At 38.8% G+C, this 26,078-nt stretch overlaps 2 protein-coding genes across 14 annotated transcripts in view; one reads left to right on the forward strand and one right to left on the reverse strand.

Annotated features, from left to right (window-relative positions):
- Positions 1 to 8,686, forward strand: part of KANSL1L (KAT8 regulatory NSL complex subunit 1 like) — a 155,580-nt gene extending 146,894 nt beyond the window's left edge. For all 6 annotated transcript variants that reach the window (XM_089916426.1, XM_022567577.3, XM_022567571.3 and 3 more), the window contains 6 exons: positions 993 to 1,111; positions 1,919 to 2,043; positions 3,379 to 3,433; positions 4,703 to 4,815; positions 5,966 to 6,131; positions 7,032 to 8,686. In XM_089916426.1, coding sequence (XP_089772552.1) covers positions 993 to 1,111; positions 1,919 to 2,043; positions 3,379 to 3,433; positions 4,703 to 4,815; positions 5,966 to 6,131; positions 7,032 to 7,295 — 842 coding nt within the window. In that variant the 3' untranslated portion in view covers positions 7,296 to 8,686. The remainder of the gene's footprint in view (positions 1 to 992; positions 1,112 to 1,918; positions 2,044 to 3,378; positions 3,434 to 4,702; positions 4,816 to 5,965; positions 6,132 to 7,031) is intronic.
- Positions 814 to 26,078, reverse strand: RPE (ribulose-5-phosphate-3-epimerase). Of its 8 annotated transcripts, none has more exons than XM_022567578.3 (7): positions 25,904 to 26,078; positions 25,214 to 25,233; positions 19,882 to 19,961; positions 13,853 to 13,992; positions 12,959 to 13,117; positions 12,347 to 12,433; positions 814 to 10,564 (listed from the first exon to the last, which is right to left on the reverse strand). In XM_022567578.3, exons 1-7 carry the CDS (start codon positions 26,012 to 26,014, stop codon positions 10,442 to 10,444), a joined length of 720 nt encoding a protein of 239 aa, XP_022423286.1. In that variant the 5' UTR covers positions 26,015 to 26,078; the 3' UTR covers positions 814 to 10,441. The 8 variants fall into 8 exon arrangements, with proteins under 8 accessions (XP_022423286.1, XP_089772555.1, XP_022423288.1 ...); XM_089916429.1 differs by lacking the exon at positions 25,214 to 25,233 and adding an exon at positions 21,228 to 21,304 and having other exon boundaries at positions 12,983 to 13,117; positions 25,904 to 26,076; XM_022567580.3 differs by having other exon boundaries at positions 12,983 to 13,117; positions 25,904 to 26,075.

Below are 26,078 nucleotides of genomic sequence, written 5' to 3' on the forward strand. Positions count from 1 at the left end.
GGATATCATTATGCTTTTTTGGTGCCTTAACCTTAAGATAACCAACAGTCATCTAGCTTTTGAGAAACTTTCATACATCTTTGCCAAAATATAGGAAAACCTGTATCTCTTAATATAAAGATGCATTATGAAAAAATACACATTACCTAAGATGTAGACTGTTTTACTTGAATTGATAGATCTAACTTTGAGCTAGATGGGAACACAGGAATAGAATGAGTAAAATGCTGTACTACAAAGAAGTAACTAGACAGCTCTCTAGACAACAACCATTTTCAAGATATGGATACTGATTTGAAGAAACAACTAGCCAGAAAGGACATTTTTAAACAACTGGAATAATATAAATATGAACTGTGTATTAAATTTTACATTACACAGGAAAATATTTTTCAAGATCTGTACTAAAGTAAAATAAACAAGGGCAGTAAGAAAATAAACATATACTCACTAAATAGACACAAAACAAACGGAGAAAAGGAACATGGAAGAGACAGAAAATAACAAAGTTGGAAGTAAACTTAACTTTGTTATCAATATTCTGAGAGAAAAGAGAAATTTTATTCCTGAAATAGGATGTTACAATAGGAGAAACATTTTCAGAAATCAGTAATCAGAAGATCAAGTTAAGGAAATCTCCCAAAAAGTAGAAAACGATATGAAAAAATGAGAGAATAGACAAGAAAATTAAGAGGTAAGTCTTAGAAGTTCAACCTCTGAATAAGTTACAGAAAACATGAACAGAGTAAAGGGAGATTAATAAAGAAAGATATGCTGGATAAAAACTGTCAGAAAATGGAAATTGTGGCAGGATTGTGGCTAAGATTTTTATAAAATTTCCTTAATTTTTTTCATTTTTGATACATGAATTTAAAAAAAATAAAATCTAAACAGATCAAGAAACACATGTTACCAAACTAGGAAAACAGAAATTCTAATACCTACCAGTTAAATTTAATGTATGACATTCTCAATGGTTCTTTCCATGGCAGGAGAAAGAACTAGATTTGAAGAATTTGCTATTCAACGCACAGAACCAGGATCCCAGAGCAATTTTACTGCAGTTACTAATGTCAATGTTATATCAAGAACCCAGAATTCACCATCACAAGTAGGTTTTTGTACAGTGAACTTTAAAGTAGCTTTATGACCTTTAAACCTGGCAGATCTGGTGGGGGGAGGGGAACTTGTTATAGATATTTTGTTAATCTATAACAGCCTTATTTACTAGCACATAATTAGCATATTCAGAATTATTTTACTAAGACGCAATAAATTTGATTAAACTTTTTTTTTTTAACTAGGGAGCTAATTGTACATTAATCCTTGGTTATGGCTTTTTTCGTATGCTAAAAACTTTAAACTTTATCATAACCATCCCTACTTCTTGACATGATGTTAAGTATAATCTTGCTAATAAGAATCCAGCACTGTGTTCTTACTTTGTTCTGTTTCATTACCTGGTAGGGAGTAGAGGTTAAAACATGGGAGGATTTAGAGAAAACAGCATGAAGCTCAGGGACCCAGGAACACATAAATGAAGATTGTAAAAATGATCTTTATTAAATGGCTCACCAAACATTTCATAGCCTTTCCTAATAAAAAATGAGTTTGTTAAAAGATCATTTCACTGACATTTAGGGTGCTTTATGGTACAACCTTCTGATGTTTTGTATTTTAAGGCATTCATATTTTTAATGGTCTTAAAAATAGGCCTGAATGTGTCCACACACAAATGTATTGGTTCATAGAAGATACATATGCTTTCTTGTTTTTCTTAACATTTTATACTCAGATTTCATAACAATGTATAAAACTTAAAGGCACTGCCATGTTATCTTTATATAACTCGTAAAAGGAGAGTATCATTACAGGTAACCAAATACTATTGTAAAACTACTACAATCCTATCTTGCAGAATACTGCACGACGACGATTGCGAAGTGAGAGCTCTTATGATATAGATAATATTGTGATTCCCATGTCACTAGTGGCCCCAGCTAAATTAGAGAAACTCCAATATAAGGAAATAGTTACTCCAAGGTATGTATACTTACATTATTTAATTTTCCTTTTTTTTTGAATAAACTTAAATTTTCAGTGAAGTTAAAATTTTATTTAATGAAAGGAAGATGCTCCTTTCTGCCTTCCTCCCACTTATATGGTTACATGGAGGGAAAATGGTGAAAGAAACTTTTACATTACTCATGCTGAAAAAAAGTGCCATATAGTAGCACTACTTTCTCAGGTTTTATTAAGAAATGGAAATTCCTAATACTTCAGCACTTTTAGAGTGTTTTTTCATTCGATATTTAGTTTCCTATTGTATATATGGTACTAAAAGGTACTTTAGGGATGTAAATAATTACACTAACATAATCCTTGCTCTTTAAAATGGAGATATGCACAAGGCTGCAGAGATCAAAGAAAGCAACTACCTTTGCATAGAGTATTCGCAGTGTAAGATGATAACACCTGTGACAACCTGTGCAAGGTTAAGCCAGAGACTGAGGTTTTGTGAAGGGTGATATAGAAAATGAAGGCTCAAAAAGAAGTTGTCACGAGATTGTGGATGTCCTTGAATGCCATACACAGATCTGTTTCCTGCTGGCAGCAAACTGTCAATTTTTTTAGCCATGATGAAAGAGGTTTAAGATTATTAATCTGGCACCAAGAAGTAGAAATAGAAAAGGATGGAAGCAGAGACAAAAGCTGGTTGACAATTATAGTAATTCCTACCCATCTCTATTCTAACTAATTTGATTCTTTTATTCATAATTGCTTTGAGGCACTGAGAGAACTCTTAATACTCTAGGAGGTATTATGAGAATTTCTGCAGAGAATTTGTTGACATATTCTACATTAAGTAAAGAAATAACATTTGTGGTTAGATGTTCTATAGCAACAATGTTTTCAATTTACACTGGTAGGCTGGAGCCGGCTGGCTGACCTTGTTTAGCCCGTAGGGATTCTGTGATGTGGCTGTTAACTCACAAGAGGCCATGATGGGAGTCTTCACACAAAGAAATTGGCAAATGCTAAAAATCAGAGCTTTTTTCCTCTTTATTTTCTGAGCCAGTTTGTCAGCATACCACTAACTTATTTCAAAATTAGTACATTCGTAGGTATAAAACGCAACTATGTAGAAGAGACTGTTTATTGTAAGGCCAAAAGCAAAGCCTCATCTTCTCCTGTCCTCTTCTCATAATACAAATACGTTGTCTCTTTTAAAAGATAAAGTACTAAGATACAGCCATTTGAATTATGGAAATCCCAAAGAAAGAAAACACTACTATAATAGCTGTGCTTACAGAATAAAATTGCTACATTTAGGTAGATTAACAAAAGCTGTTTGAAATTCGTTTGTATCTTCAACAGCTGGAGGATGGTTGTTCTTCAGCCTCTGGATGAATATAATTTGGGTGAAGAAGAGGTAAGCTGCCTTTCACTTACTGCACTTAATATGTTATGAAGCCTGCTTTTTTTTTTCCCATGTGCTTAATTTGGTATTTGAGGAACATACGCTGATTTTATAAATTTTCAAAACTTATGAAAAGAAAGTTCCCCTTTAAGGATATTAATTTGATTAGGAAGTGTTTTGTGCAAATTTGGCTACAAAGACAAAATGTATAAAGAATAAAGAAAAGCAAAAACAAAACATACCATTTCCTTACATGAGTCGTTGAAATATTGAATTTATGTGAATATATTCAATTCCCAGTATTAGTCATATTTTTCTGCATGGTATTTAGTTTAATCGTCAAGCCTACAATTCCACATGCAAAATCTTGTGAACAACTGCTTTTGAATTTGGAAAATTTTGGATTTTAGAAAGTAATGTGGTACATATATCATGTAATACATGTAGGGAGTCTAGGACAGTTCTCATAATCAAATATTAATGTTTCTATAGTGAAATATTAATAGAAAGTAGAATAGCCCCACATCATTTCAGGTAAGATTGTGTCACCAAATGAATTATGAAAACTTGTTTTTTCAGATTTTTGGAATTACAGGAAAGGGACTGTGGACCTGTATGGATAAAACTTATAGTAAGACAAGAAAAATTAAAGGGAAAGATACTATATAACCAATCTATTTCAAAGTGATAGTCTGAAGAAGCAGGTATTATATAAAAGACATTGTTTCCATTACAGTCTTTCTGTGCCAACTGATCGTGTTTTTCAACTACCAGAATTTACTTTTTAATGCCCTTCCCTCTTTTAATGCACCCTTCCCTAGTTCAGAATGACCCTAGCCAGAAACACAACCGAAGTCTCAGAATGCCAGATAAGTAACTAACTCATTAAACTAATTCTCATTTACCTCAGACAGTTTTACTTTCTTTGATATTAATATGTTCCACGAACAGTATACTCCGTAAGGGGCAATCAATACAAGGTTTTGGATGAATAAAGCATTAAGGATATTTTATGTAAGTGGAAAGCACTGTGAACCTATATGTACTCAAGGTACTATAAGTATTCTAGGTAAATCTTCAAACATGACCCAACAGTAAAGAAGTTTTAAACTCCCTCTTTTTAGGAATTTGAACCTCCTCTCATAACATTTGTTCTCTGACTTAGACTGCATTTATTTTAGAGTTTTCTTCCTATTGTTCTCTTGATGAGGAACTCTGACACCTGTTCTCATATTTCAAAATGTTTCTGATAAAAGCAAAACTTTTCATTTCTAATTCCAGATAGAAGACCTCTCTGATGCAGTCTTCTCCCTAAGACACAAAAAATATGAAGAGAAAGAGCAAGCCAGATGGTCACTATGGGAGCAAAGCAAGTGGCACAGAAGAAACAGCAGGCAGGTGTTGTAAATTTAAACCCCAAAACCATGGAATCCATGTGAAATCTCCAATAATTCTGCATAATAACTAGGGAGACCACTGAAAATGAAGAAAACATACTATATAACATCTGCTGTTTGTGCCCTAGAAGTGAAACACTGCTTATACTGAGTTTACATTAAAAATATATTCAGGCTAATTACATAATAATGAAAGGAGTTTTATATTTTACTCCACTCAATTTCTCATGCTAATTGTCAGCCTCAGTAATAGATTTAACTGAGCAAACAATATGAAAAATTCTCCATAAATAGGTCATTTCGGTGTACTGTAATGGTGGACCTAACACTAGGGATTAGAATCTGGGTAATCTGTAACAAAGCCACTTCAGAAATGTTTTTCTTAAAAAGAAACAAACCCAAAAAACCCTCAAGAAACCAATCCAGGGTAAAAAAGCAAATCGCCTAATACTTGGAACATGACTTTGAGGGAAGGGGGGATAAATCCTAACAACATAATCAGTAGTCATGTATTTGAGAAAATCCCTGGTATTTTATATTTAACTGGACTATGTTTTAATATAGCCAAAACTCAAAATGCAAGATCATGTTGAAATCTGATAGTCACTTTAGTGTGGAGCATCTCTCACTTATTATTTGTAAAACACATTTCTCTGTTTAGGTCTCAAGATACCCAGATTTGTTGTAGAGCCTTATTCTAAGAGTTATCCTAACATAAACGAGATTCTGTTATCAACTTTCTCCACATTCCAGAGATACAGTTTTCCAAAAGTACAGAGGAAAATGTGAATCGAGTCCTTCCTTCATGGACGACATTACGATAACCATAGATACTCTGGGAACTCAGACTGTAAGAGTCAAGTAACTGTCTTTTCCTGTTTTCTGGGAAAAAACAAACAAAAAACCCCGAACTGTAACAAAACAAAACCACTATAATAATTTGGCAAAATATTTCATAAAATACTATTCAAGTCTTTGAGATGTGAGGATAATAACATCAGGAAGATCAGCAGATGAATTTTTTAAAATCTTTTGGGCAGAGCTGTTTAAAGAAAAGCTACCAAGTTCAACTGACTTTATGAACGATACCTTAGGTTGTTCATACAATGTTAAGACATCAACAAATAATTAAATATTTTCTTGCTAGAGCTTACAGTAAAAATGTTGAAGGACAGGACTTGCTTTTGAAAGAATACCCTAACGACTTCAGTGGTGGGCAGCACGGCGCTGCTGAGAGTCCCGCCGGGCCTCCAGAGAGCCAGGACCCCAGTGCACACGCCTCACCTTCAGTAAGTCAGAGTCAAGAGATCAAGGTAGGAGTGTTATACATAACTAGTTAAACCTCCTTTTAATTGACTTCTAAAAACTTGTTTATAGAATTGCTTGTTGATAATTAAGGAGTCATCATTACGTAACAAATTCAGTAGGACAGCCCAGTACAGAATGCTGGGTGTAGGAATCAGAGGCTCTGTGTTCCAGCGTTCTAGTTCCATCACTAACTACAGACACTTCCCTGACTCTTTATGTAACACGTCAGTACCTAATTCCACCTGTTCACTTATGTGTTAGAAAATGGGAATTCTATCAAAGTTTCATTACAAACCAAATCGGATTAAACAGAATGACACCTGGCACATAGTAAATGTTAGATATTTCTCTTCCCCTTATAAAAGATTTTTACTTGTCTCCCCATTTGTCCAGTTTTAACCCCAATGGGAGTGTTTTCTAACACTCTGCATCTATAAAGTTCTTGTACTTTTCTTCATCAGTAGGTGTTGGAAAAGAACCATATCTAGAATCAAGAGTAGAGACAATAGAAATTAAAAGGCAAGTCATAGAAAGCACGGGGAAAGAAAAGTCAGTAGGGGTCTGTAATAATGATGGGATGAAAATGGAGATACTGAGGAAGACGATCCAAACACTTTTAAAGGGCCTTCCCTAAAGTGCTCCTAGGCTGAAAATGAAGACCAGTGCCCTAATGGCAGCGTTTACCTCTCCGTGGAAGAGGCAAAGTGAAAATAATTCCCAAAGGTCCCTAAGTAATCCTCAGTACGTTCCATTTTGAGTTGCTAGATACTCAGGACCAAATGAGAATTTGTACTTTTATCTGCTAAAGAACAGAACAATGGTTATTACAAAACTGAGAGCTACAGATTGAGACATGAACTTAAACAAATTAGTTGAAACTTAACTGAAAACGTTTTCTCTTTCAGCCTTTGGGGTGGGAACGACGGGCTTTTCCGCTGAAAGATGAAGACATAGCAGCCTTATTATGCCAAGATGAAAAAAATGATCAGATTGAAAGATCAAGTCCAGCTTTCCATGGTGAAGTCTTCTGTACCAGTGCACCAGAGAATGGCCACCATCCACAAAGGCAGGCGGACGAAATGGAGGAACACAAAACCCTTGGTCTAGGACTTACTCAACTCACGTTAAGAAAAATCAGTGACAGGGAACAGGTTAAGAAAACAATGTAACTGATGGGAAAACAGGAGAAAAAATAAGCCCTGTTCCGCCACCCCCTCCACAGTCACGATTCCAGAGTAACAGCACGTAGTGCTGGTGCATGTATTAATCTTTTGTGCTGTTTATGAAACAGGCAAGTTACGTCTCATTTTCCTTCCTGAACCACAGGAATAACTAACTAGCTTTTCATCTACAGACAAGTGCTAGTCATTTGTGTTTGATGCAGATCACAAGCACCAGAAAATTAACTGCTGCAATTTGATGTCAAATCACATTACTGGGTAAATAATTTTTAAACAACTTATACCCACGCCCACATATACCTATGCATCAAATGACAGCTCTTCTTTTTCTATACACGTGGTTATTCTTTAAATTGCCTCAGAAATATATTAAGAATATAAAACACGTGTATAGAGTATACATGCATACATAATACACACATGTAAGTAGTTTTAAAAAACACTGCAAGTGACCACTCCACTTGAAAATGCACGTATGAACTACCCCATGAAATATCAGCTGAACCATAAATAGATTTCCAGTGGTGTTGAACATCTATAAGCCTTGACTATGGAGAAGGAATTTTTTTTAAAAAACACGTTTAACCAATAGAAGTTATTTATGGAAATTTATACACCAGATAACACAATACTCCTTCATTTGAAATCACTGATATCTGTTGGGCTAAACACAGGTTATTTTCTATTCACTCCTAACAGAATAAGAAAGGCAAAGTAGTTAAATATTGTTGTATTTTAAAACTACCACACCTTTTAAAACTCAACTTGAGTGAGTTTTATCTATTTTATGTATCTCATGAAGAGAAAACACCCAACTTAAAATGAGCAACAGACAGGAAATTCCTGTTTGTTAGTATATTATTGTACTTTTAGTTATTTTGGTCATTCCCTACCATTCCTTACTCTATTCAAATAAGCATCTATCCTAGAGTGAGAAATAAAATTTTTAAAAGGTTAATGCTTCAATATTGGATACTGGAGTGTACATTAAGTAAAATTCCTTTTGATACTATTATATCATTTTGTTATATGTAAAAATTGAGGACAATTTATATGAATCACTTTTTCTCATGTAAAAAGGTTATTCAAGTTGTAGTACCCATATAACTGACAATCCTAGCCAACTGGCCTAATCTGGGGGATCTGACACTAAGTTTTTGTTAGGGATTAGAAATTGTACTAGTCCCTTTAAAGAAGAAGAAAAAAATTTCCAGTTCAATGCTGACAAATTTTTGCTTGTAGTTTTACCGTACATTTATATTTTAAAAAAGAAAACAAAAGCCAGAACAAACCCAAGTTGTCCAGGCAAATAAACTCAGATTTTTTTTGTCATGATAATCTTCTATGTAAGTTTTTTTAATTAAAGTTATTTCTATATGCCTTGTGTTGTCTGATTTGATTAAATGTAGCCTTTCCTAAGCCCAAACAGAGAAAAACAGTAAGAAATAAATTTTTACCTTGTAACACAGAAGAAACCAGGCAAGCTCTATTCTATGCTTAAGTGTAAACATTCTTATTTTCCAAACCTTATTTCTCAAAACTCACTCATAGTAGCCTGAAAAAAATTTAATGACACTGGTCCTGTTATTTCTTGCCATGTGTATTACACAGCAAGAGTATTTACAACAACGAAGTAGCTAATATGTATCTATTGTCAAAGTGTAATTTGGGACACAATCATAAACATTTAGTTTACGGATTAACTCTGTACCTCGCCATATATTAGCCTACCTGGTCTTTCTTGGATTAATAAAATATATATCCTTGGAGTCAAAATCCATAGTTGCAGAATATTCTCAGCCATCTGGTTTTGCTACAGGGTAAAGCTAGACTGGAAATAAGAGAACGTTAAGTAAAAGAAGCTTCCTTTGCTTATCCACCTCCCAAGGGCTCCATCTGTAAAAAGAGTACAGACCAGAAATCCTATTCTTTACTGGATCCTTCCTTTCCATGGTATCAGCCTGTTGAGCTTTATTTAGTATCTTCATTTTTTAAACGGGGACAAACATACCTGTCTTACCATTCATAGGACTGATTTGTGGGTTTAATGAGATATCATCAACATACTTTATAATCTACAAAGCATACATTTATATAATGATAGCTACTTTGTATTGAGCATCCTCAAATTCTACTACCCTACAATTCTAGGAATAGTAGTGGAAGCTTTACGTATATAATTAATAGTATCTCTTAATCCTAAAGACAACCCCCCCAATGTTGTTATGATTACATTCAATATATAAATCAGTTAATAATCAGCTCAAAGAGGTTGGCTGGATTGGTTTGCTAAGGTCAAACAAATAGAAAGGGGAAGAGAGTCAGGATTCAACTTAATATTACTTCCAAATAGAGGCCTTCCTTTCCTTTTAGCATAGAGCTAGGAAAACATTTTATGGCCTTCAGAACAGCGGGTGTGATTAAGAAAAAGGGGAAATGGGGTTGGTGGAGGGTGGGTAGGGGGTGGGGGAAGAACCACTGAATAACCTGCCGCTATGGCAAAATTAACAAAGAAAACACCCTGATAAAACTTGTGCTTGCGTTTTACAACAGACCACCTGAAAATCCCTGGACTTCATAATACACTCGGGTTTTTTTATGTATCAAATATAAGGTGCAAAGTAAAAAATACATGTTTTCGAAGCTAGAAGAGCCATCCATCCCAGCCACATCCAAACTTAGTTATCATGCAAATACACAAATCAAGAATGACAGGAAACCGGAAAAACAGGACTTCCTTTGCTTTCAGAAAAGCCAAGAAGCAAAGAAAACTCTTTTTAGAAATACAGAAAAAAAATTTTTTTTCATAGTAGCTAATATGCCTTCCTTAGGCATTAAGACACATTTCTGTTCATAACCTTGATACAGCCATATTTTTACTCTTTATAAAAATCAAGTCTCCCAGTAAAAATGGTATTTTACCACACTAATCTTTAAATTCCATCACTGAAAACGTAATACACACCAATTTCTAACCTCTTGGAACATTCTGCAAAATGGATTTTAGTCACTGGAATGAATAATTGCTCGGAAAAGCAGCACTGCCTCAACTGTGGTATGATTTGGTAGTCAATATTCTTGTTTTCCAATAAAAAGGAGATCTCATAAGCAGAAACCCTGGACTCCTTGTGGTTTCATCGATCGAGAGAACGTTTCTGAGCAGCTTCTGAGCAAACATTTCTTAACAGGTTGATCACAGATCTGGGGTCTTCACTCCTCATAATGGCACTGCCAGATACAATCATGTTAGCTCCTGCCTGGAAGAAGTAAACACTTAAGGTTATGCCTCAAAGGAAGATGCAGAAAAACCTAAAACAATTCCTGGACTAGAGTTTCTTCTACGCTTGCAGCTGGCAGTCAGCACTTTAATTGTAAAAAAGCCACTTTAAGATGAACATACTTAGGCAGCTAGTTCAATGAAAAAAGAAAATGCTTAAATGAGGATGTGAAATTATTTTTAAATGTGTCTAAGAAATCACTGACTTTGGTAACCCCCTCTAAATAAACTACACTGCATCTTTTCTAATAAACCTTTAATCCTTAAATCTATTAAGGTCTTCCCCTGTATACCAATTCCCCCCACAGCTCCTAAAAAATCAACCTTTTCATCTCTGAATTTTGTATAAGAATTGGTAGGTAGTCTAAAAGGACAATTATTGCTAAAATGTGAAAGAATCCATAAAACAGGGCAACATTAAATTATTTCTCATTGTGAGGCCAGAAGGAATGGAACTTCTTATATATGCTTCACTGCCTTCCAGAATGCTTTTGAGGTGGCTTAAAAAAGATTTTCAAGATGTTTTTCAATATGAAAGCAAAGAAGTCAGAGTAAAACCAAGTAAGATGAGTCCAAATTTATCTCTGAGATTCCTAGGATTTGACTCAAGGAGGGAAATCCAATCTATTATGTGATTCGGTGCTAAAAGAAAGGGAGGACTGTTGGGGGAACCACTGAAGCTAAGGAAAATTTCTCCAATTAGAGACACTCACCCTATGATACAGCACACTACATCTCTTAACAACGTTCCTCATAAAAAAAGAAAAAAATACTAGTTTTATAGAGTTACAACCTAACATGTCTCGTAATGTAAGCAAGAACAGCATTAATGACCAAGCACAGTTCAGTAAAAAAGAATTCCACAAGGGGTCAAAGGATACATGCTCACTAATCGTCTGGCCAGCACCTCCTCCATATTGACCACAGTCAAGCTTTTGATAAGTATCAAGCAGGAAAGTGTGGCATTTATACAAAACACTGAAAGTGCAGATTAGACCATGCTGTTTAATAAAAGCAGGTCACATAAACTTTAATCACCTGTAATGCTACAGGGAGGGCTGGTATCCTTTTATGAAGTTCAGGAGCCTAACTCAGCCTAGCGAGCCACTTGGAAAAAAAAAAGTCATCCCACTTCTACAGAGGGACAGATTTAGTAGCTTGCAAGGGACAAATCAGTAGCTAATACACCTAAGTTCTACAGAATAACACTCTTTTTTCCCTTTACAAGCGGGTATGTTTTCTTTCCCTATTTTGGAAAACTGTCTCAAAGGCCCTGGAACTTTTCAATGATATTCCACAGGCTGGCATTCAGCTTATTCCTTTCCAAAGAATTTTTTCATTACTGAGATAACCAGGACTTACTATTTAATGATTATGTGGTTTCAGAATATTCACTTATCGCTCTTTATTTTCCTGGTCTTACATTTAAACAAAAAAATACTTTTCTAGGGCTCCCCTGGTGGCGCAGTGGTTGAGAGTCCGCCTGCCGATGCAGGGGACACGGGTTCGTACCCCGGTCCGGGAAGATTCCACATGCCGCGGAGCGGCTGGGCCTGTGAGCCATGGTCGCTGAGCCTGCGCGTCCGGAGCCTGTGCTCCGCGACGGGAGAGGCCACAACGAGAGGCCAGCGTAGCGCAAAAAAAAAAAAAAAAAATTTTCTAAGAAAGAAAGCCTATTTAGGAAGTCTCTTTGGCAGACAAGACCTGTCCTGTCATTACATTTGATAGGAAACTGGTCTAGGTTGCAGTCAAGCAGTCTCACCTCTGCGCATTTATGGATGGTGTCAGGACCTACTCCACCATCAACCTCAATGTCCAAAGACGGGAACTGGGTCCTCAACCAGTGAACCTAGTTATACACAAGGAAGTAAGTGACTAAGTGGATAGGTAGAGGGAAAAACACCAAATAAAAAATCACTGATATTAGCCACTAAAATATGACTCCAAATGTCTCAGACAATAACTTTATATCAATACAAATTATGATTGGGGAAAACCAGCTTTTAATGTACTGTAACAAACTAAGTTTTATAAAAGCAAGCTTTGTTCTGTTTGGCAAATGGCATTCAATTTGTCATGGCTTTGCAGAAAATATACTTCACAGAAACAAGACAAAGACAAAACCCTCAATATTCAATGAAAACTCCCAAGAGATCTCAAGGTTACAGAGATAACGGTTTTGAAAAAAAATTTCAAGACTAAGATGTAGTATCTTTTATGATCTCCAAACCTAAATCTCTTGGGGCATTTCTCATACTGTATTCCAATGATATATAGGCATCCTCATCTCCCCACCTTCAGAACAGTACAGGTCTAAACATACAAGTAGCCCAATAAATGCTTACTGAATGAACTTACAGAATAAAAGCCTTACCCCAGAACCAAATACTTCTTTTACCTTTGGCATCATATCTTCCATGAATTTCTGCCCTCCAAACCCAGGTTCCACTGTCATAACCAAGGCCATATCTATCTGATTAGCCCATGGTGCCAAATACTCAACTGTAGTTCCTGGTTTGATAGCAAGGCCAACCTGTAACAGAGACAAATTTGCTATATCACATGAATAATTATTTCCGTATTACATTACTGTTGCATATCAGGCCCAGTAGAAAGGTCTATTCTTAAAGTATAGAATACATACATAAATGGAATACATAAACTGTTCAGACTGTAATTACTTTTTTTTAAAAAAAGTCAACAAGACTGTCAAAAGTAAATGTTTCTAAAAGGTAGAAACTTTCAGAAAACATTAGTGGAATGTATCAATCTTATCTGACAAACAAGTTATACTTAAACTCTATCTTCAAACCTGACGAATAGCTGCCTAAGTCCAGTCTTCTCCACCTATCATTTCAGGTCTTCCACCAAATCTTCCCAACTCTGAGAATAAATAGTATAAAACATTACCATCGGGCTTCCCTGGTGGCGCAGTAGTTAAGAATCCACCTGCCAATGCAGGGGACACGGGTTTGAGCCCTGGTCCGGGAAGATCCCACATGCCTCAGAGCAACCAAGCCCGTGCACCACAACTACTGAGCCTGCACCCTAGAGCCCGCGAGCTACAATGACTGAGCCCGCGTGCCTGTGTTCCGCAACAACAGAAGCCACAGCAACGAGAAGCCCACGCACCACAATGAAGAGTAGCCCCTGCTCGCCGCAAGTAGAGAAAGCCCACGCACAGCAACGAAGACCCAACACGGCTAAAAATAAATAAGTTTATTGTAAAAAAAACAAACAAACATTACCATCACTGTTGAGCTCTCACCTTCATTCCATTCTCCCGAATGTCTTTGATCAAAGCCCCCGGGTTCTCAGTAGCCTCGAGATGAAAAGTATATTGATTGGCTCCTGCTACAGCCATTGGTTTTACCCACTGTTCCGGCCTGGACACCATCATGTGCATGTCTGGAAAGAAAAGACGTATCCCCTAAGTATTACTATAAGGAAAGTAGTTGGCTTGTATTATTGAAGCCAGCCTGGAGTTTTTGCTATTTCAGATATGAACTCTTCTGGCATCTGTTAATTGTTAAACATACAGAAGTTACACTTCTGTAGAGATAACCTCCCTTCATCCTGAAGATAAGGCTTTGGTTAAACTCATTTACCAAAAAAAACCCCATTTTTCCACAAAAAGCCTATGGCGCTGTTTATGAAAATAACTAGATACCAGGAAACCTAGGTCCAGGGCCAGGAAATCCCATTCTAAAAAACTTAAAGAAGTCATGTTATCTATGTGGACTGGCTTCCTCATTTATAAAATAAGAAAGCTAAATTAAGTGATTCTCCCCACCAATATTTTATTGAGCACTTGCCACACCATTAACTTTTCTAGGCCGCAGGAGTACAGCAAAAAACAGACAAAAATCTCTGCTGTCACAGGGATTACATTCTTAGTGGGAGAGATAAATAAAAGGAGTGAAGACAATACACACTAGGTTGGTAGTAAATAAGGCCAGTGTGGCTGGGGCCGGGGGCGCACTGGGGAGAGAAGATGAGGTCAGAGAAGCACCGGCTGAGAGTACAGAGCTCTGCAGCCCACCAGGTTTTATCCTGAACGATGCAGAACAAACACTACAGGATTTTGAGTCAAGTGACAAGATCCGACTAAGAAGGCCAAGGCAAAAAACCCAGCAACTGAGGATGGTGAGCAATGGTAGGGATTCTGGGTATGTTCGGGAGGCAGGGACAACAGGGGCTGCTGTGGATCAGAAGTGCAGAGTGAAAGTGTCCACTGATAGATGAATGGATAAAGAAGATGTGGCACATATATACAATGGAATATAACTCAGCCATAAAAAGAAACGAAACTGAGTTATTTGTAGTGAGGTGGATGGACCTAGACTCTGTCATACAGAGTGAAGTAAGTCAGAAAGAGAAAAACAAATACTGTATGCTAACACATATATATGGAATCTAAAAAAAAAACCAAAAAGGTTCTGAAGAACCTAGGGGAAGGACAGGAATAAAGACGCAGATGTAGAGAATGGACTTGAGGACACGGGGAGGGGGAAGGTTAAGCTGGGACGAAGTGAGAGAGTGGCATGGACATATATACACTACCAAATGTAAAACAGATAGCTAGTGGGAAGCAGCCGCATAGCACAGGGAGATCAGCTCGGTGCTTTGTGACCACCTAGAGGGGTGGGGTAGGTAGGGTGGGAGGGAGACGCAAGAGGGAGGGAATACGGGGATATATGTATGCATATGGCTGATTCACTTTATTATAAAGCAGAAACTACTAACACACCATTGTAAAGCAATTACTCTCCAATAAAGCTGTTTTAAAAAAAATAAAAAGAAGTGCAGAGTGAGAGGAGAGTCAGATGGTGCAAGGATTTGGCCTGAGGAGCTAGAAGAGAAGTGCCATCAACTGAGAGGCAGACAACTGCAAGAAAAGGAACAGACTGAGAGGGAAGAACACGTTAACCTAAGAAGCCTGCCACGTATCCTGATCCTAAAGCTCAAATCGTATGAGGATATGTTTGGGAAGAAATGAGCATGGCCTTCTTAAAGATCTTGACTTAAAACATAATAGCATTTCATGAGAAGGAGAGGGCAGCTTAAACGAAGTGAAAGCAAGAAGTAACGCTGGGAAGAAGAAAACAGTAGACACTCCTGCGCCAGACAGATGGCAGTGAGAGTTCTGAGCTTTTTGTTTTGTTAGAGGGAGCACATTGCTGACACAGCAAAGCTATATTAAAGAAAAAAATTCTAGTATTCCAGAACTCAGTAACTAAGATTATAAAATGCAACAAGGCTTTGAAAAATGTCAGGAAAACAGAGTATACAGCCTGATTAATGAAGCCAAGACTAGCATTTATATTTCTAAACTAATAAAAGTAACAAAAATAGAACATATTTTAATAGGCAAACTCTTGCTTTTAAAAGATAAACTCAATTTGGTGTTTTTCCCCCTTCGTGTTATAAACAAGAAAAAAAAATTCAATCTGGTTTAAAAGATCAAGTTTACTCTTTCCTAAGTTACCAGACTGCTAAGTCATCCCTGTTCAATCTCTAGCATGCAGTCACTACTAGCAACCCTCACTGGACATCCTCTAGTATTTGGGGAATTGATGGCTCAGCTAACCTGCCTATAATTAAGATACAGTTCTCACATGTTCTATTATCAGACTCCCTCTGCACTCTTAAAAATTACTGAAGCCCTCCCCCCAAAATATTGTTGATGTGGGTTATATTTATCAATATTTAATGTATTAGAAATGCAAACTAAAAAAATTTTAGTGTCTACTTATTAATTCATTAAAAAATAATAATGATAATAAAAATAAATCCATTACACGTTAATGTAAGAGTGGCACTGTTTTACATTTTTGCGAGTCGCTAATGTCTGCCTTAAGAGAAGACATCTATATTCTCACACCTGCTCTGCATTCAATCTCCTGCAATCTGTTGTTTTATATGAAGGGAAAAAAGTGCATAGAAAAGGGAGGAGTACCTACATCCACAGCCTTTTCACTCAAGTGTGGATATTCTATTTCTACCCCAAAACTCAACAAGTGGTACTTTTTTTAGAAAGGTTAGTGGCAACGTGGAATCCATAAACCCCACCAGTGACCTTTTCGTACTTTGTTACACTCAAACCCATTAGTCTACATTCTGAACGGCTCTTTTAGTACTACTGGTTCACTGAGTTACACAGATCTTCCAAATAGTGACACATTTCGTTATATACTATCCAAACCCCGCATTTGTTAATGATATTACAGATCTGGTCAGAAAAGCTGTGAGCCCTGGGAAGCTATCAAGCTCAGAGAGGCAGATATAAGTTTTCTAAAATTCCAACTTTCACTTGCAAACTCTAACTTTATCGGTGGCAGTGAAAATTGAGGAGCCGCTTTCCTTGAAGTGACAGGTTCACTTAGTTAATTTTAAAGAAAATGTCAGTAAAATATCCAAGTCTGATAACCACAGTTCATGTGTCAGTTGTTCTTTCAAGGGAAAATGGTATTCATGACTAGCACTTTCAGTTCACAGCTTAGAACAATGGCACAATGGTTTTCTTCGAGGAAACTATCATCCTCCAGGATTTAATAGAAGTGCTTTATATGTATTTTCCACTTTGTCACACTAAACACTAATGAGACATGCACTCAAGGATCAAGATTTACTAAATCAATCACTTGTACCAATTCATCAAGGATACTTGTTACAGAGGATACTATGAATGTATGGCAAATAAGAATATCGCGACTACCTGTATAGTTCAGTATCACTGCCTTGTCTCAGGCTAAGGCATCAGGAGACTAATTCACCACTGCTTTTGCACCATCAGCATAAATAATGGCAAATAATATCAGTACAAGTAATTTACAAATCAAACTACAAATAGTTTTGATGCCATGGACCATCTGAAAAGGACTCCCACGGGTCCTCAGACCATACTTGAAGACCACTGATTTAGCTAAGAACAAAAACGACTTTTCCCTACCACTTCACTTCTTAGATGGCAAATTCTACTCAATACTGAGATTGACGAGTTAAAAGCTTTAGCAGTTATACATACAACTTGGGATCTAACTCCTAGGATATAGCACGTATCAATTATCCAACAACCAGTATCCAAGAATTAAACAAACAAAAACATATAATATAAAAAACAAAGGTCACAAAACCCAAACACTAAAGCATATCAAGTCCATTCATCTTTACTTGAGATTCACCTCTGGAAAGACTGATCAGCAAGTTTATCAGCAAACAACAAACTAAAAACAGAAAGGAAAAGCAGATTGTGTGGGGTGGTGGCAGTTGAGTTGGTAAGAGAAGAGGCACAGATAGAGATAGGAGGGGAGTCAAACAGCAGTGAGAAGTAACTCTTGGAGACAACTAAAAGGGAGAGAAACGGAAAAATACATACATATTTTCAGTCCACACAAAGCCACAGTTGGGAATTCTGTGGCCACTGTACAAGCCAGGGAAGGTGGGGGGACCAAGAATGCTACTTATTTCATCCAACTCTGACAATCATAAGAATGAATTTACCCTGGAAAATTCATTTTCCAAAATGTAGTTAAAAAAAAAAGTTCAGATAATCAAGAGGATTATATTCCATTATTTGGAAATTTCAAAAGAGTGAACATGTTGGTGGAACATTGTTTCCCTCATGCCACGTAAATTAGGTGATAATGTACATTTCCTTTGGTACATTCGAAGTGGATGGAGCCTACAGAGAGGCTCTAACAGCCTCCTGCGATGCTTGCAGTGTTCCATAACTGCACTGGACGGTACAGTAGTCACAAGCCACACGTGGCTACTGAGAACTTGCAATGTGGTTAATGCCACTAAGAAACTAGTTTTAATTTTATTTACTTTTAACTAATTTAAATAGCTACATGTGGCTAGTGGCTGCCATACCTTCATAAAACTGGCCCACAGGGACTTCCCTAGTGGCGCAGTGGTTAAGAATCCACCTGCCAATCGAACCAGGGACACGGGATGGATCCCTGGTCTGGGAAGATACCACATGCCAAGGAGCAACTAAGCCCACGGGCCACACCTACTAAGCCTACGTTCTAGAGCCCATGAGCCCCAACTACTGAGCCTGTGTGCCACAACTACTGAAGCCTGCATGCCTAGAGCCCGTGCTCTGCAACAAGAGAAGCCACCACAATGAGAAGCCCGCGCACCACAACGAAGAGTAGCCCCCGCTTACTGCAACTAGAGAAAGTCCGCGCAGCAACAGAGACCCAATGCAGCCAAAAAATTAAAATCAAATAAATTTATTAAAAAATTTTTTAAAACTAGCCCACAATATTTCAATTAAAAAATCTAAGTTTTGGGCTTCCCTGGTGGCGCAGTGGTTGAGAGCCCGCCTGCCGATGCAGGGGACGTGGTTTCGTGCCCCGGTCCGGTAAGATCCCACATGCCGCAGAGCGGCTGGGCCCGTGAGCCATGGCCGCTGAGCCTGCGCGTCCGGAGCCTGTGCTCCGCAACAGGAGAGGCCACGGCCGTGAGAGGCCTGCGTACCACAAAAAAAAAAAAAGAAAAAAGAAAAAAAAAATCTAAGTTTTACTAAATTTATGTAATGAGTTACATAAAAACACATATTTACAAGAACTCACCAAATGTCTTATTACCAGAGATCTGGCAAGTGAGTCACTGCTAACTTAGTTTAAAACAGCAGCAGCAGCAGCAACAAGGATATGTGGACTGAATCTATATTCCATAAAAAGTAACTTCTAGGTCACTGGTCTTAAAAATCCTTAATTCACATTATCCTACAATGTTGGAGTGGAGCATACATAGACCCCACTTGTAGAAAGCTCCAATTTCCATGAATTGGCTTCAAATACAGACCATAAGTCAATCAATTCATAAATTCATTTAACAATTACATTGAGCCCCAGCTGTGTCTATGCTAAGCTCTAGGAAAACTGCAAAAAACTAAGTCGATGAAATCCTGCCCTTAAGGCATTTAGAGTTTGATAAAAGTAATCTCAGATTGAAAGAAATTCTAAGAAGAAAATCAACAAGGTGATGTAACAGGGAAAAGGTTAATTTAAGACAGGGCTCTCTGAAGAAACAACAAAGGATGTGAGGAGGAAAGATGAGGCAGCACTGGTCAAGAGAACACAGCTTTCTAGGCAAAGATATTAGCCAAAGTGCCCAGGCCCTGAAGCGGGTAAGAATTAGGCTTCTTACAGGCAGTCAATGAAACCCCAGCACAGGGAGGAGGGAAAAGGGTACAAGAAGAAACTGGAGGTTGAGAAATCAACCAGCTACTTTCCCTTTACTTGAGCAACACATCCAGCTTCAGACAGTGTAACACCCACTTACCAAAGAAAGGGTCCTGGCCTAGCTGCTTTCGGAGGCTTTCTACCACAGGGTGACCAAAGGTGATGTTGGGAACAAAATGCCTACAAGACAAACAAAATCTTGCTCTGAAAATGTTTTCGATTCAGTTTCTGTATTTTTCTCAATATGTATTCTGATGGGAGTAGAGGAGACTATCTGTGATTGCAATTATTTTTCAATAACACCATCGGTATTAAACAACACTAAAAATATCTGTATAATTTCAGTTTTACAGAGCAGTTATCTCCTTGATATTTCAGCAAATCATAATAATGTCACATGATTTACTCTATTTAACTCTGTAATTCAAAATCCCTGACAAGTAGAAACAGAAGGATGACAAAACCAAAACCCCAAAAGTTATATGACTTGCCCAAGTCACACACTAGTTAGGAAGTTCAGGACTCTGATTACAGGTCTCTCAAATCAACCTATCACCGGCTGCCTGTGGCTACTTCTAATCCACCTCTATCACAGGGCACAAAATGACAGTTTATCGAAACTTTCTTAAAGATTATCAATAAAGACACTTAATGTTGGCTTCCCTTTTGGTGCAATGGTTGGGAGTCCGCCTGCCGACGCAGGGGACACGGGTTTGTGCCCCAGTCCGGGAAGATCCCACATGCCACCGAGCGGCTGGCCGCTGAGCCTGCGCGTCCGGAGCCTGTGCTCCGCAACGGGAGAGGCCACAACAGTGAGAGGCCCGCGTACCGCAAAAAACAAAAGACACTTAATGTATACTAATAACCACCACTTACTGAGAGTTTACAACATACCAGATATTGTACCTTAATTCATTTCATCTTCACAACAGCCCTATGAAGTAGATGCTGTCATTATCCCCATTTGAAGAGCACAGGATACATAACTTCCTTAAGTCATCCAGTTAATAATTTGTTGGGGCAGGATTCAAATTAAGGCTTCTGATATCAGACCCAAAGTAATTCACCATTATCCTACTCTGGTTAGTCCTTTTGTTCTATCGCCAGCTCACTTCAATATTTAAAGAAACCTCCTCTATGTACGCCCCAGGCTGAGTGCTTCAGAGACTACTGTATTTCATAAAGGAATATGTGAGTGTTCCTGCTCACCCCAGAAAAGTTTACAATCTCACGGGTAAGAGATGGCTAATGACTCACCAGAATTCATGACTGACTGTTACAGCACAGCTGTTGGTAGGAAGCCAGCTCAGCCGAGGACCACACTTCCCAACTCCCTTCACATCTAGTGGCCCATGTGACTAGTTCTCACCAATGGACTGTGAGCTTAAGTGACGGGCGTCACTGCAGAGCCCAGGAGGTTGAGTAGTATTCCTGTTCTGCTCTCACTTTACCCTTCCACCAGTAAAGAGGCCCTTAAGGAATGGCAGAGCCACAGGATGGAAGGGGACTAGGTCCCTCAATTTCTGCATGGACAGACATTTCACACCAAACTATTACATGAATGAGAAACTTCATAACATTAAGCCACTGAAATCTGGGCTTTCTCTGTTAAAGTAGTAGGCATTACCCTGTATGAGGACTGTTAAGAAAAGCTACACAATAACAAGTAGGCAACATTAAGGCAAAACAGTTCCAGAGGCAAGTAGAATAGCACTTTTTAAAAAGGGGTAAGATCGTGAGATTTACAGAACAAACAGAATTTGTAAAAATGGGGAAGGAAATGAAGCAAAGGCAGAAATAACTAAATTAAGTTCAAAGAAGGGGGAGATGTTATTGCCCACCCTGGCTAGTATGAAAAAGGCAGGAGGCAGACTGTGTCACATTAAGCGCACCAAACGCCAGGCTCAGTGTTTTGACTTTATCCTGATCAAGTGAGATTTTAAAAGAGAGACACAAATGAAAAATAAGATGCAAACAATACAGCAGGCAGACAGACTGGGCAGTAAGTTGGAAGAAGGGAGGCAAGAGGTGCTGCTAAATGGCAAGAAACAGTAGGAATGGAAACAAGGACAGCAGGTGATAGGATCTCCTAAGTGATAAGATGCGGGGGAGGGGGAAGGTTGAAGAGAGAGAATAAACCACGTCCAAAAGTCTTGAGCTTAAGATGACAGGCAGGCAGAAGGAGTGTTAATAAAAAATTAAAACACATACAGGCCAAGCACCATTCTAAACCATTCCAATATATTAACTCATTAAAACCTCACAACAGGGACTTCCCAGGCAATCCAGTGGTTAACACTCCGCACTTCCAATGCAAAGGATGCGGGTTCGACCCCTGGTCAGGGAACTAAGATCCTCCTACGTGCTGCGCAGCCAAAAAACAAAACCAAAACCAACCAACCAACCAACCCTCTCAACAATTCAGTGAGACAGGTGCCACTATTACCTGTATTTTACAGATGAGAAAATAAGAGGCCCAAGCTCACACAACCAATAAGCACTGGAGGCAGGAGTTAAACACAGGCAATCTAGCTCCAAAGTTCAGGCTCTTAACTGCCAGGCTTGTCTGCTCCTCCACTGACAGCTAATAACTAACAGAAGAAGAAAGTCCAAGGGAGGAGCAGAGCCTTAAGACAGAGAGGTCAGGACACACCTGAGAGGGATGGGTACGGTGGATGGGTACAGACACTTTTACTCTCCAGCACCCTGGTCCTTGGAGGTTGGATTTCTAGTATTTTGGAAATCATTCTACCATTCGCCTACGAGCAGTAGCTGCCAGGGTTATGGATAAGATGCTTTTTATATTTACTTAGAACTCGGAGGTAAGAGTCACATAAGCAGGCAGCAAGGACTACTGAATACTACACAAATCTGAGATTGAAAGATCTGGATTTCATTCACTGTTTTTTCTGTCTGCCCTCAGAAGTATTTTTGATGTCTCAACCTTAGGCTTCGTTTATCACGAAAATAAACACAATAACCACATCTTGAGAAAATATGAGAATAAAACAAATATACTTTTACTTCACTGGGAAACAGAAGCTATAATGCCATTTTGGAGTAAAGACTGCCAAAATTAAAATGCAATTAAAAAGTGTCCTTTTCTCCCAAAGAACTTATGAGATTAAGCTATAATCGTTTAGAATATTGGAATAAGGGATACGATTATTTTGATCCCCCATCACATGGATAATTTTCACAAAGAGCAAACCTTTACCAGATCTCCCAACAAGGCAAAGAGGAGGATCAAGGTTGATATAAAATTCAGCAAGACTGTAACCAAACAACGCTTCCTGTGAACAAGGAATCACACCTATGCCTACGGTGGGGGGGGTAGGCTGGCAGGTAACATGGAGGAGTGAGACAGCAGATGGAGACGGGAAAAATGAAGAACATCTGGCCCGGCTAATGGTGGCCTTGTGACACTGTGGGCCCAGTACTGAAGTCAGTCAGGTCTAGTAGTATCGTGAAATCTCCCTGGTCCTAATTTAGAAATTGAATATCTGCTCAGTTCCTACACTTACGACCAACACATTTCCAGTCACTGTCCTGTCATGACACATTTATATTTACATGCTTTCCAATTTTCTTTTCCAGAAAATCCACTTGTCCTTTATTTCAAATATCCAACCATACTAGTGCTCCACCCACCAGTGTTTCCAGAACTTGTTCCTGAATTTCAAAATGAAGACGTTCAGTTTTAATCAGAAGTGTGGGCTTCAAGGGAAGAGAGGGGACTAGAAAACAAGGGCATGCAAGCTCAGTGTAATGTTGGAGATTTTTCAGGGGACCAGGAAAAGAAGCATGGAGGCACTACCTGGAGGGAAGGTAAACTGGGGCTGGCTGCCTTGGGAAAGGGAGTCCACAGCCCCTCTTTCATACCCTGGGCCTAGGAGGCACTGCAGCTCAGCCAGGCTCTGCTTCTTCGGGTGGAACACTGGGAAGGGGCTGAACCTCCCCAATCTGGTTTCCTCCTTTGCAAAAGGGGAATAAAAATAGCTCTTAGCTCAGAAAGTTGTGAAGCTTAACAGAGAAAGGGTTTTTAAAATGGTGTATGCAGAATTTAGTTTTTGCAAACCATGGATGTTTCCCGGTAAAGGGGGAAATGAGTCAATAAAAAAATACTTTATCTTAATAAGCTCAGGGTCTGCCATAGAGCTGGGAGGGGCAAAAAAGATTCCTTAGAGATCCCTCCCTTATGATAAAGCCATTCATCCAACCAATTATAATTAAGCTTGCCATGGTGCTTTTCCTGCAGAGAATACAGAGGTGAGCCAAAGAAACAGTCTCTGCTTTCAGGGAGCTTACGGTGCAGCAGGAGAGATATGAAATAAATATCAAAAAATATAGTTGTTCTTTGAAAACAGAGAATATCTTAATCATTCTCTGTAAGCCTAATACCCACAGAAGACAGTTTCAGAGACAAAACAAGCTGCTGCATGCTTCAAATCCTGGCTCCGCCGTTTCTTAGCTACGAGGTGACTTTAATCTCTGTCGATGCAGAGATAACGCACCAAGCTCATAGTGTCGTGTGAAATAATTCACAAAAAGTATCAGACCAGAAATAGTCAAGTGCCTGTAAATATTACCTATTGCTGTTGTCACTGATATTCTGATTGGTAAACTGGAACAAATTATTTTCTCCATTCGCTCAAACATTGGACAAGACTTATTTACAACCAAGCTGCTCTCTGTGACAAACACACTACACACATATACTCGTAGTCTGTTCTGTCCTGAGACCCTCAAGTGTCTCAGAAACAAAATTTTGTCTCATTTTGTGTCTCAGACCCAAAAATGTAGCTACCCATCTGGGAGGTACACACTCCAGTAATATTACCTGTGAAGGTTCAGGGCTTTCAAGCAAAGGTATCAAAAAAATATACAGAAGTAGAAATATATGTGATACCAAACTAAAAATCAAGGTTTTGTAAGAGGTAATATTTACTAATCTTCTTTGACATTATCAGTTAGGCACGGTGTTGAGGTAACTGAGTGGAATACAAAAGAGAAACAGCAGATTAAACCAGACAGAACAAAGAAGACAAAGCTGTCATAAGAGGAGTGACGTTAAAAAGACAAGGGAGTGACTGGTCATCTTTCGTAAAAAACATGAATTTGCAGATTTGCATGAGAGTACACAGAGATTTTACTATTTCCAATAAATTTACTTTTCTACCCCAAGCCAAGGTAATGGCTGTTTTGATCTTATGGCCTGTGATCATTGGGGCTCAGAGAACCACTTGGCAAACCCAAGATCCAAGTTGCAACTCTGTCACAATGTGTGTAACGCTGAGAGAGTCTTAACTGTTTTCTCTATGATTTTTCCTCATTTTATAACCAACTTAAGAAACTAGCATCATTCTGATTTCAAACAATATTGATTATGGGCTGTAACTACAGTGCTTAAAAGTTACTTACAAAAAACTGACCTCCCTGAAGAGCAGGGTGCCTGAAGAGAAAATAGACAGGAAAATCATAATTTGAACAATGATACAACAACTAACAATTACAGAGAATTTACTATATGCCAGGCACTGTAAACTACGTGTATGAGGTCATTTCATCTTCCAAAGATGCCGAAGCGGTGGTGTTATTACTCCCATTTTTCACATAATGAAACTGAAGCTCAATGAGGTTAAATGGCTTGTCCCAAGTAACCCAGCAAGTGGCAGAAGTCGGGCGTTCTCACTCCAGGTGCCAAACTCGTCATCCTTACACAAGTCTTTCTCCCCAGCTTTGCCACTAACTAGCTATATGAGCTTGGGCAAGTCATGCCTATCCCCTTGGGCATCAGTTTCTCCCAACTGAAAATGAGACGGATCCTAGAGATTTAAGGTCGCTTCCAGGCGCTAAGTGCTAGAAGACCACACGTTACGTGGGGGGAGGGGAGATGGCTGAGGTTTGGGACGCGGTCGCAGCCCAGGATGCCGACTCAGGTCCCCTCCAAGCAGGGCCTCCAGGGCTCCCACCGCAGGCTCCTTCTCAGTACCGCGTTCAGAGCGAGGCGCTCCGCGGTACAGGGACGCCGTGCACCCAACAGGCACTCAATAAAGGTGCGCCTATCCCGCCCCGCGCGGCAACCCAGACCCGAGCCCCGCGGAGAGTTACCCGTCCATTACATCCAGGTGCAGATAATCGGCCCCAGAGTCCAGCATCCGAAGGCACTCCGCCCCTAAACTGGCCAGGTCGCTGTTGAGGATGGACGGGCCAATCTTGCAGCCAGACGCCATGGTGCTAGTTCTCTAAAGCAAGTTACCCAGAGAGATCCCCGGCAAGACGAAGGCGTCGCGCCCC

Source organism: Delphinapterus leucas, chromosome 8 (assembly GCF_059928025.1).
Source record: "Delphinapterus leucas isolate spDelLeu-1000000601 "Yukka" chromosome 8, BTC_Dleu_Yukka2, whole genome shotgun sequence".
Classification (NCBI taxonomy): domain Eukaryota; kingdom Metazoa; phylum Chordata; class Mammalia; order Artiodactyla; family Monodontidae; genus Delphinapterus; species Delphinapterus leucas.